An 11,136-nucleotide genomic window follows, 5' to 3' on the forward strand; every position below is an offset into this window, starting at 1 on the left:
TGTCGGGACGCTTTGTGCGGCTTCCTCCTCCGCTTCCCCGCTTGTGTAGCGCCAGCTTTCCGCCCTGGCTGTGGTGGTTTGTCCCCGTTCTGTGGAGGGCTTGTTGCAGCCGTGGGTCTTGTTTGGCTCTGTTTAGCTTGTTCCCAGTATTGCTCCCAAAAGCGTTCAAATGCCAGGGCAATGGGATCCCTGGAGTCTGGGACACACTTGGTCACGTGTTGGCGGCCATCTTTGCCCACTCCAAGCCGCACTCTTGCTGGGCTCATGTTTGGGTGAGACAGCTATACTCTGTGCAAGAGAGCTTAATCACTAGGACCCTGTTACAGGTTAGGAAAGTTTGGATAGACCCCAGCCAAGCTGCAGCGGGTAGGGGCTATAGCACTACTGGTGTCCCAGTGATAGCTAGGAAGCAAGCTTGGCAGAGGTGCCCAGTCAGGGTACCATGCAGTCCATCAAAGTGTGTCCAGGATTGTGTGTCCATGAATGGAGACCCCATGCTGGGGGTCTGTGTATAAATTCTGTGTGCCTTGCCTGAATAAACCAGATCTACTCCCAGCACTGGCGTACATACCGCGGTCGCAGGGGTTGCAGCTGCGACTGGGCCCGGCCCACCAGGGGGCCCGGCCACCTAGCGACTCGGTATGTACGCCAGTGTGGGCAGACTCTTCTACTGGGGGGACAAGGAGCTGGCCACATCAGGGCCCCCGAGGCCGGCCCTGGTGTTACCGGGCGCGCGCGCGCGAGGGAGCACTCTCCCCTGAGCGCTCTCTGATCAGCTCCCTTGCGCGCCCCGCACTTATGCTGCAGCCGGAATATGAAGTTATATTCTGGCTCCGGCATCAGTAAAAATGTGCGAGGGAGCTGGGCAGAGAGCGCTCAGGGGACAGTGTTCCCTCACGAGCCAGCAGGACCGGCCGCCGGGCAGCCCCTGGACTGGACTGGAAAGGGAGGCTGCGGGATTAAATCTGAAAAAAAAAGCACACAAAAAACGTGTGTATGTGTGTTAGTGCTACAGTGTGTGTGTGTGTGTGTGTTAGTGCACATTTTTGTGCCAGTGTGTGTGTTACTGTGTCTGCTAGTGAGTGTCAGTGAGTGTGTTAGTTTTTGTTTGCGTGTGTTACTGTGTGTTAGTTGTGTGTGTCTGTTATTGAGTGTGTGTCTGTTAGTGAGTGTCAGTGTGTGTGTCTGTGTGTGAGTGAGTGTGTGTGTCTGTTACTGAGTGTGCTAGTTTGTGTGTGTCTGTTAGTGAGTCTGTTAGTGAGTCTAGTGAGTCTTAGGTTAGTGAGTCTAGTGAGTCTTAGGTGTCTTAGTGAGTGTGTGTTTGTCAGTGAGAGTGTGTGTTTTATAAGTGAGTGTGTATGTGTCTCTGTCTGTCACTGAGTGTGTCTTTGGCAGTAAATTTGTGTGTCTGTTAGCTAGTGTGTATGCGTCTGTTCGTGAGAGTGTGTGTGTGTTTTAAACCCCTTAAGCACTTACCTTTCTCCAGCGCCGGACTCCCTTGGCGCTGGGGATCCCTCCGCCCCGACCTGCCTCTCAGCTCCCAATGCGCATGCGTGGCAAGAGCCGCGCGCGCATTCAAACCGCCCATAGAAAAGCATTACTCAATGTAATGTCGTGTGTACGCCACTGACTCCCAGCATTACGTTTAGACAAATGTATTTGTGGAAAGCTGTACTAGCTAATACAACGGGAAAGGGAATCCATGAAGGTGATACCCTGGTGGTCCGCCACACAGATCAACATGTTAGCTCCTAATTTGGTGCTAAAATCAGGACAATTTTTGCTGTCTTGTTTTTATCATGATTTGAAATAGCATTGAAATGTTTTTGATGTTTTGGAAAAAAGTCCCTAGAGTGCGGAACTCATTGCTGTTGTTTACTGTGCCAGACCTACACCAGGCTTCATAAAGGATTTCCTGGAGAACACAGTGTGTGTGTTTTTTTTTTTGAAACTTAAAGTTTATTTGTTTTTGTTTTTGTTTTGTTCACTTTTTCGCAAACATTGTGGGAGGGGGTAGGGTACAGAAAGGAAAAAGGGAAGGGTTCAGGTATAGGGATACATCAGTTGGTTTTATTTCAACTGTACAGGTAGTAATATTTCAACTTATTACAGCATTGTTCAGATCGACAGTGATGAGCATTGGTTTTGGTAGCATGGTTGTGTACTGCGGCGTACTTACGAGGTAATGTTTGTTTCTGGTTTGGTGTTATGTTGCTTTGCTCTGCGTCTTGGGGGGTTTTGTGCGTCTGAGGGCGGCTATGCCTTTACCAGTGTATGTACCTCTCCGGTGATTGCGGTCTAATGCTCGATACTCCTCCACGTATCTCTTTTTCTTTATTTATCAAGTAACTATTCAGTAATTATGTGATTTTGGGGACAGTCTCTCACCACACGGGCGTGTGGGGGTAGTTTGAGTCGGTGTCTCATTGGGTGTTGCTGAGCGTCCTAATTTTTCCCCACGTCTCGTGGGCCGTTCGGACGCTCGGGCGTGTGCCAAGCTGTGCCGTTGCCATTAGTTCATATGACCAGTTTTGATCAACCTGTTTCACCAGCTCGGTTATCGTTGGCGTGGTGGTTTTTTTCCAGAGCCTAGATATTAGTAGGTGGGCAGAAATCAGAGTGTGATATATAGTGATTTTAATATGTTTTGGGATGCCCCCTGGTATCATGAATAATAGGCATTCCTGTGGCTGGTCCAACCTTGTGTCAGGCAGTAATTTTTGGAGTAAATGAGTCACCGCTTCCCACAGTGGGCTTATTTTGTCACAGGACCACCAGACGTGGAGCATCGTGCCCACCGCCCTTCCGCATCTCCAGCATACATTGCTGGTGTGGGGCCATATTTTATGTAGCTTCGCTGGTACTAGGTACCATCGATACATGATTTTGCGTTGCAATTCTAGGTGGGTGGCGCAGGCAGTGAGCCCACGATGTGCCGAGTACGCCCTGTCCCACTCATCATTAGAAAATGTTTGGCCTATTTCCCCGTGCCATTCTCTTTTTATGTGCTCTAGTGTGTGTGTTTGTGCGGAGACTAGTTTTTGATACCCCCAAGACATTGTCTTTTTGAGAGGCGCCGCTCCCACGCATTGCCTTTCAAATATCGTCATTTCTTTACTGTCGCTGATACCTGTTTGGTGTTTCAGTTTGTCTGCTACATATGATTTGAGTTGTAGGTAGGAGAATGTGGTCTTGGTGGGCAGTGTGTATTCCTTCTGGATGTCTAGCAGTGTTTTTAGTTTTCCCCTGTCTATAACTTGGTATATGTGGTGTATACCCCCTTTCTTCCATGTTTCCCATGCGAATGTGGGGATTTCGATGCCTATTGTTTGTATTGGCGTGGCCATAGATAGTTTAGGGCTCGACATCATTTTATGTTTCATTGTGTCCCACATTCTTAACAGGTTCTGTGTGCTGGGTAGTAGGGCCTCACGTGTGTGCTTAGGGCATCTATGTAACCATAATATAGCTTTGAGGTCTTGTTGAGGTGCCCAGTGGGATTCTATTGTTACCCATTGTGGGGTTTGGGTCGGGAGGTTTATTTGTGCTATGTTATGGAGGTATGCTGCTCTACAGTACGCCGTTAGATTTGGCAGGCCCAACCCCCCTTTGCTCACTGGTTGTTGCAACGTTCCCGCTGCTACCCGTACCTTTTTTCCTTCCCATATGAATGTGTTAAGGGAATGTTGCATATTTTTTAGGAACTTTTTCGGGATGGGTATTTGCAATGTACGAAAGAGATATTGAATTTTGGGTATAAGTGTCATTTTTACCGCAGCTATGCGGCCTGTCCAGGATAGAAACTTTCCCTTCCATTTTTGTATGGTGTCCATGATCACTGTTCGGAGACTTTCGTAGTTTAGTTTAAATAGTCGTGCTGGGTTTCTGGGAATCTTAAGTCCCAGAAACGACACGTAGTCGTCCCTCCAGTCCAGTTGAAATGCCATTTTCAGCCTGTCCACTAGGTCACTATCCAAATTTATCCCCAAAGCTTGCGTCTTAGTGACATTTAACTTGTAGTACGAGACTGCCCCATACTCATGTATTTGTGCCATCAGGTTTGGTAAGGATATTAACGGTTGTGTAATTGTTACCAGGATATCATCCGCGAAGAGGTTTAATTTGTACTCTCTCTCTCCCAGGGTTATTCCCCGTATGGATCGGTCTGCTCTTATGGCTGCTGCCAGTGGTTCCAGCGCTAGAATGTATAGTAACGGGGATAAGGGACATCCCTGTCTCGACCCATTAGTTATCGTAATTTGTTTAGACATGAATCCAGCATTCAGTACCCTTGCCGTGGGACGGGAATACAGTGCTTTTACTGCACTCAAAAACCCCTGGGGGAATTTGTATTTGCGGAGCACAGCTTCCAGAAACGGCCAGGCAAGCCGATCAAAAGCTTTTTCGGCATCCAGGGAGAGTAGAACACCCCCTCCCCGGATCCGAAGCAGGCTGTGCACAAGGTCCACTACCTTCCTTGTGTTGTCGGATCCCTGTCTACCCGTGGTGAAGCCCACTTGGTCGTCATGTATCAGTGTGGGGATGATGTGGGTGAGCCTGGTGGCTTGGACTTTAGCATATAACTTGGTGTCAGTATTGAGCAGCGATATCGGTCTAAAGTTTTGGCTACACGTGGGGGATTTCCCTGGCTTGGGCAATGTAACAATATGCGCTTCTAGCATATCTGCGGGGGTTTTCTCTTTCTGCGTGGATACATTAAACAGGTTGGCTAGGTGTGGGGTCAAGGTGCTGGCAAATTTCTTATAGTAGGCGTTCGTGAGGCCATCCGGCCCTGGTGCTTTCCCAGGAGGGAGATGTGTGATGGCCTGCAGAATTTCGGCCTCGGTTATAGGGGCCTGTAGTGTGTTTATTTGTTCCTCTGTTAGTGAGGGTAGGGTTATTTTTTCCAGGTAGCGTTCTATGTTCCCAAGGGTTGGCTGTATGGTGTTTGGATCTTGCCCTAAATTGTACAGGGTCGTATAGTAGTCTGCAAATATGTCGCTGATGTCTTTGGGCGTTACTCTTTTCTCCCCATTGGAGTTTAGTAGGTACGGGATCTTTGTGTTCATGCTTTTTTGTGTTAGTCTTCTGGCTAGAAGTTTGCTCGCCCTATTGCCTTGTGTATATTGCGTCGCCTTGAGTTTTCTAAGGCTAAATCCCATTACTGCCAGGTCGTGTTCCCTAATGTCATTTAGTTGTTCCTTTATTTTCGTCTGTAGCATTGGTGACGGGGTCAGTTGGTTTTGTTTGTTGAGGCTATACAGTGTTTTCAGCCAGCTTTTCATTTTTGCCTGAGATTTCTGTTTCAGTGCGCTAGCTTTCCCTATGATTAATCCTCTGATTACTGGTTTGTGTGCTTGCCAGAGGGTTTCTGGGGAAATGTCTGGGTGTGTGTTCGTCTCAAAATACTGTTTAATGTCTTCCCCTAAACGCTCGCAGAAACGCTCATCATGTAGTATGGACTCATTCAGGCGCCAAGGGCTGCGATGTTTGTAGTCATAGGCATCCTGTAGTTCTAGGGTTATGGGGGCATGATCGGACCACGTGATGGTACCTATGGAGCAGGCCTTAAGCTGATTTAGGAATGAGCCTTTTATGTAAAACCCGTCTATGCGAGAATACGTGTTGTGTGCTTGAGAAAAGAAAGTATAATCTCTCTCTTCCGGGTGTAGCACCCTCCATGCGTCGTATAAGTCATGGTCTCTAAATAGTCGCGTTAGAGGTTTACATTCTCGTGTCAGTGTTGTGGACCTGGGTGTGTGTGGGGGGACCGTGGTGTCCCATCGCGGATCCAGAATGTGGTTCAGATCTCCACATATGGTGGTAACGCCTCTTTGAACCGGTGTGATTTGTGCAATCAGTTTATGCAAAAAATTTCTCTGATTTGTGTTGGGTGCATACATGTTGATTATCGTGTGTTCCAGATTATTAATTTCACACACTAGTATTATATATCTCCCTTGCGGGTCTATAGATTCGTATAACAGCTTAAAGGACACATCTCTACTGATTAAGATAGATACTCCCCTAGTTTTTGATGTGTAGGTGCTATGGTACTGCGTGGGGAATTGTGCCCGTGCTATGGTTATGGTCTGTTTAAGGTGGGTTTCTTGTAGGCATACAACATCGGGGTGTATTTTGTGCAGATCTCTGGTCAGGCAGTGGCGTTTCACCGGGGTATTCAACCCCTTTACATTATGACAGTATATTCTCATGTTCTATTGGGTATACTGGCGGTTGTTTCGTGGGTCATTGGGTGGCAAGATTTGTCTGTAGGTGCTACCTTCTTTAGTGAGTATCCTGATCCTAAGGGCTCGTGTAGCAGTCCCGCTGCTCATTCCCCATGTGACCAACTTTATTCTCTGGAGGTTCCCTGACATAGGTGTATGCTCTCCCTGATTTGCGCTTGTCTTGTGCTTAAGGGTTGACCTGCGGACTGGTCCCTGTTTGGAGGGTGAGGGTTGGAGAGGTGGGTATAGGTAGGGTGCAACAGTAATGCAGTCTTTTTCCATAACATAGGAAGAAAACATTACAACATTTAACATATATACAGTAAAATCAAGATCAGTGTACATTTCCCAATGAAGGGTGAGGCACTAACTAGATAGTGCCGGGTAGGAGCGTGGTAGTCGTGTGCGTGTATAAGAAGTAGAGATCAGTGGGTGAGCTCGCTAGGCCCGATATGTGCTGTCATTCATCACATGACAGCCATGTCCGTGTCGTGTGTTGATTACTTATCGGTAGATGCGGGTGAAGCCTGGGTTCTTTCTTCCCTTACAATGGCAGCCTGCTTCTACCAGTGTGTGCAACTACTTTTTTTTTTTTTTTTTTTTTTTTTTTGTTTGTAACGTGTCTCTGCCCTATCAATAGGCACTTTTTTACCCACGGGAACTATCTCTCGTTCCCGGTATCGTCTATACGTTGTTTCATCTGTTTGCATGTGTGTGGTGCAGCCTCATGGTATAGCCTTGTGTTATGCGGATGTGTGGTGTAATTATACTTGCGACTCGTTGGATGACCAGTCTTGGTCGGGACCTCGTTTGGTACCGCAACAGAGTCCATATATTTGTCAGTCAGTTCATTTTTTTTGCTTTTTCCACTCCGGTGGCATTCTGGCTCGTGGTGCAGCGTTCTTTCCCTCTGGGTTCGTTGCAATGTTCCAGCTGCGCAGGATTTTCCGACCCTCCTCTGGTGTGCTGGCCGTCGTCACCGTACCGTTTCTCCTTATTAGAAGGCGGATTGGGTATCCCCATCTGTATTGCACATCGTTCTGTCGCAGTGCTTCCGTGATGTCTTTGAATTCTTTTCTCTTTTGAAGTGTGGCCGCTGATAGATCAGTGAATACTTTGATGTGTCTGTATTTCTGTGGCAATTCACGTTCTCCCCTTGTGGCTTGTAGTAGTGCCTCTTTTACATGGAAGTAGTGCAGATGTGTGAGCACATCCCTGGGGGTATCTTGTGGTAGGAACGTTGGCTTTTGGACCCTGTGGTACCTGTCTAAAAGTAGTACCTCTGCGGGCAGGTCTGGTGCTAGTTCTTTAAAGTACCCTATCAGGAACGCATGGAGCTCCTGCTGCTTCACTTCTTCAGAGATGCCTCTTATTCGTAAGTTCTGGCGCCTAGAGCGATCCTCTAGGTCCATTACCTTGCGCTGTGTGAATTCCAATTTTTGCTGTACATGCTGCATCTGGTCAGCCATGTCATTATGTGCTGCAGCTTGGTCTTCCACTCTCTGTTCCACATGTGTTGTCCTGTCTCCCAGTTCTTGCACTTCTTTGCGAAGTTCCCGCAGGGTGCTCTGGATTGAGGTGAGAATTTTGCTGGACATGTCGTCCAGACAGCTCTGCAGGAAATCCTGCGTGACAGGCAGGTTTTGCGGCCCAGGAGACGATTGCAGCGGCACTGTGTCATTCCCGCCGTCGCCATCTTGGTCCCGTTCCGTGAGGCCTGAAGTTTTAGGCGTCGATGTACGGGTCTGAAAAAAGTCGGATCGGTCCGTTTTTTCCGTTTGTTTTTTCTGCTTCGTGTTAGCCATGATGTTTCCCAGTAGTCAGGTCTTTTGGAGTCAGCGATAAGCTTTTTTCTTAGCTTTGTTGGGCCGGCGGCTTGCGGAGCTCAGATCAGTGCGACCATCCGCGTTGCTCGCTAGGCCACGCCCCCACAGTGTGTGTGTTTTAATATAACTGGTCTTAGTTGTTGTTAGAGGGTAAACATAGATATATAACATACAATTATGTAATTATGTAATTTAAAAATTGCCACGACTAAGAGCTCTTCTGCTATGATCTTACTACATCCTACCTGAGCTACCTGTCTGAACAAACGAGGATCAAAATCCCTTTTCTCTGTTTCTTTACGACACGAGCTTCAACCCACCTTGATAACACGGGCCCCTTCCCTTTCTTGCATAAGAGTGAGAAAGAAAACCTTGGAATATATTCTTTTAATAGTTATCACAGTAATGTTTGTGGAGAACATCAGGCTCATCCCAAAGGAGATGTGTCAGCTTTCACCGGCTCTGCTAGATCGTGACAACCCTCGGGACCCATGGAGCTGCTAATGAATTCTTGGTTAGATAGTTTAGTACATTCCACGATAGATGGCATCGACCTCCGTCCTCTTATTTTACCTAAATGTATTCGTTTTATCCATTCGGAAACACAGTGTGAGAGCAGAGTGTGAAAAGATGGAGTAGGGACAGTGGAGGGTGTGTCATAAGACTGTATCCAATCAGAGCGTGGTTAGATCAGCCAATAAGATGCTAGCTGGAGATGTATAATTTGGAGGCTGCTGCGGGCGCGTATTATTGCTTGATCTTCATAGAGAATAGTGACCATGTCTGAAGCCGCCCCAGCTCCCGCCGCCGCACCTGCGGTAGAAAGCGCCTCCAAGAAGAAGCAGCCCAAGAAAGCAGCCGGTGTCAAGAAAGCCGCTAAGCCCTCCGGTCCTAGCGTGTCCGAGCTCATTGTCAAAGCTGTGTCCGCTTCTAAAGAGCGCAGCGGGGTGTCCCTGGCAGCTCTGAAGAAGGCTTTGGCTGCTTCTGGTTATGATGTGGAAAAGAATAACAGCCGCCTCAAGCTGGCTCTCAAGGGCTTGGTGACTAAAAGCACTCTCGTCCAGGTCAAAGGAAGCGGAGCTTCCGGCTCCTTCAAGCTCAACAAAAAGCAGGCGGAGAGCAAGGACAAGGCTACCAAGAAAAAGGCACCGGCTAAAGTCAAGAAGCCTGCCCCGAAGAAAGCCACCAAGTCTCCAGCCAAACCTAAGAAGGTAGCTGCAAAGAGCCCGAAAAAGGCCAAAAAGCCGGCCGCCTCCGCTAAAAAGGCCACCAAAAGTCCGAAGAAAGTCAAAGCCGCCAAGCCCAAGAAGGTAGTGAAAAGCCCGGCTAAGAAGACCGTGAAGAGCCCTGCCAAAAAGGCAGCCAAACCCAAAGCCGCAAAGACTCCTGCAAAGGCTAAAAAGGCAGCTCCCAAAAAGAAATAAGCCTTGCTCGCATTTAATTTTATTTTCCAAACCCCAAAGGCTCTTGTAAGAGCCACCACATTCTCATTTCAGAGCTATATATCAGTGATGGCAACGTGTTTGTTTTGGTGTCATGTCACACATATCGTTCCCCCTCCATCCCTCATTCTAAAGTCAGGAATAACCTAATGAATCCTGTAATCCCAGCATCTAGTGCTCGAAAAGATTACACAGGAATGTATCTTGTCGGTGTGGCTAAGTCCCCGTATACCAGTGCTACACTTGAGCGTTGATTTTTTTTATTTTTTTTGGCTTAGAAATTCCCTCCGTTCTAAGATACTGAGGGTGTTTCTTCATTAAATTGCGAAAGGCCAGTTTTAGTGAGAAACGCATATAATATATAGAATATCACACAGTGTCCTTCCAGACTAGATTTAATGTTATTGCCTTTTTCAGTAAGATAATAAAGCAGAACATATTTTAGGGATTGCGATTTTGTACATGGTGATAATAAAAGGGACTGTCCTCGTCCTCTCTCCACGTGTGAAACGGGCGCTTATTTCGATATTCAAAGAGTGATAAAGCCCAAGAAATGATACCTTGTGCAGTAGCTAAGCCGACTATCAAAGAAACACTAAAGACATGATAAAATGATTATACTTCAAAAGACTTCACGATTGTGAAATCTTTTGAAGCATAAACAGCTTTGGTTTTAAAAGCCAGAACCATTTCGAGCACGGAAGGAGAGGGTTAAGCATATTATTGAGAGGAAAAAAAAAAGTGAAGGGGCGTGTTTAAAACGCCCGCCTCCTTTGCTGCAGGTCCCCATACGGTCCGTCCGAGGAGTATATAAGGAAGAGCTTTGCACAGCATCTCATATCGTTCGTGCAGAAAGAAGAGCAGAACCATGTCTGGCAGAGGCAAAGGAGGAAAGGGTCTCGGAAAAGGTGGCGCTAAGCGTCACAGGAAGGTTCTTCGTGACAACATCCAGGGCATTACCAAGCCTGCAATTCGTCGCCTTGCTCGCAGGGGAGGCGTGAAGCGTATTTCCGGCCTCATCTATGAGGAGACTCGCGGGGTGCTGAAGGTATTCCTGGAGAACGTCATCCGGGACGCCGTCACTTACACCGAGCATGCCAAGAGGAAGACTGTCACCGCCATGGACGTAGTTTATGCTCTTAAGCGCCAGGGCCGCACTCTCTATGGCTTCGGAGGTTAAAACTCGGGCTTGACTTTACCGCACACCCCATTAACCCAAAGGCCCTTTTCAGGGCCACCCACTTTTTCACTAAAAGACTGAACCTAATCACTTTAACCCCTTCCACACCTGATAAATTGCCTGCTATCTACATAGATACACCGAGAAGGAGATAGTAGTAGAGGCTGCTCCCAAACATCTAGACGGGAAAGGTTGCTAAACACTATTTGTAGACCGCATTTTTGAACCATCGGAGGATTTGGAGCCGCCTTCTGTTAATGGTAGGGGATGTAAAAAAATATGAGCAAGTACGTACACACACACTGTCAAGAAAGCTCTGGTTTTGGTGTATTGTTACTGTTGCCTACATTTAATACATGCTTGCAGCCACTTAAATAGAAACATTGTTACTAGCTTTGCATATGCACTCCTGTGTTAACTATGTATTCTCCTCTAAGCGAAAAAGTAGTCTTTTTCCT

At 47.3% G+C, this 11,136-nt stretch overlaps 1 protein-coding gene across 1 annotated transcript; it reads left to right on the plus strand.

Annotated features, from left to right (window-relative positions):
* The first annotated feature begins 8,835 nt into the window (after nucleotides 1-8,835).
* Nucleotides 8,836-9,480, plus strand: LOC134584753 (histone H1B-like). The gene has a single exon (XM_063440583.1). The coding sequence runs from the start codon at nucleotides 8,836-8,838 to the stop codon at nucleotides 9,478-9,480; it is 645 nt and encodes a 214-aa protein (XP_063296653.1).
* Nucleotides 9,481-11,136: the final 1,656 nt, after the last annotated feature.

This window comes from Pelobates fuscus, unplaced genomic scaffold (assembly GCF_036172605.1).
Source record: "Pelobates fuscus isolate aPelFus1 unplaced genomic scaffold, aPelFus1.pri scaffold_24, whole genome shotgun sequence".
NCBI classification, from domain to species: domain Eukaryota; kingdom Metazoa; phylum Chordata; class Amphibia; order Anura; family Pelobatidae; genus Pelobates; species Pelobates fuscus.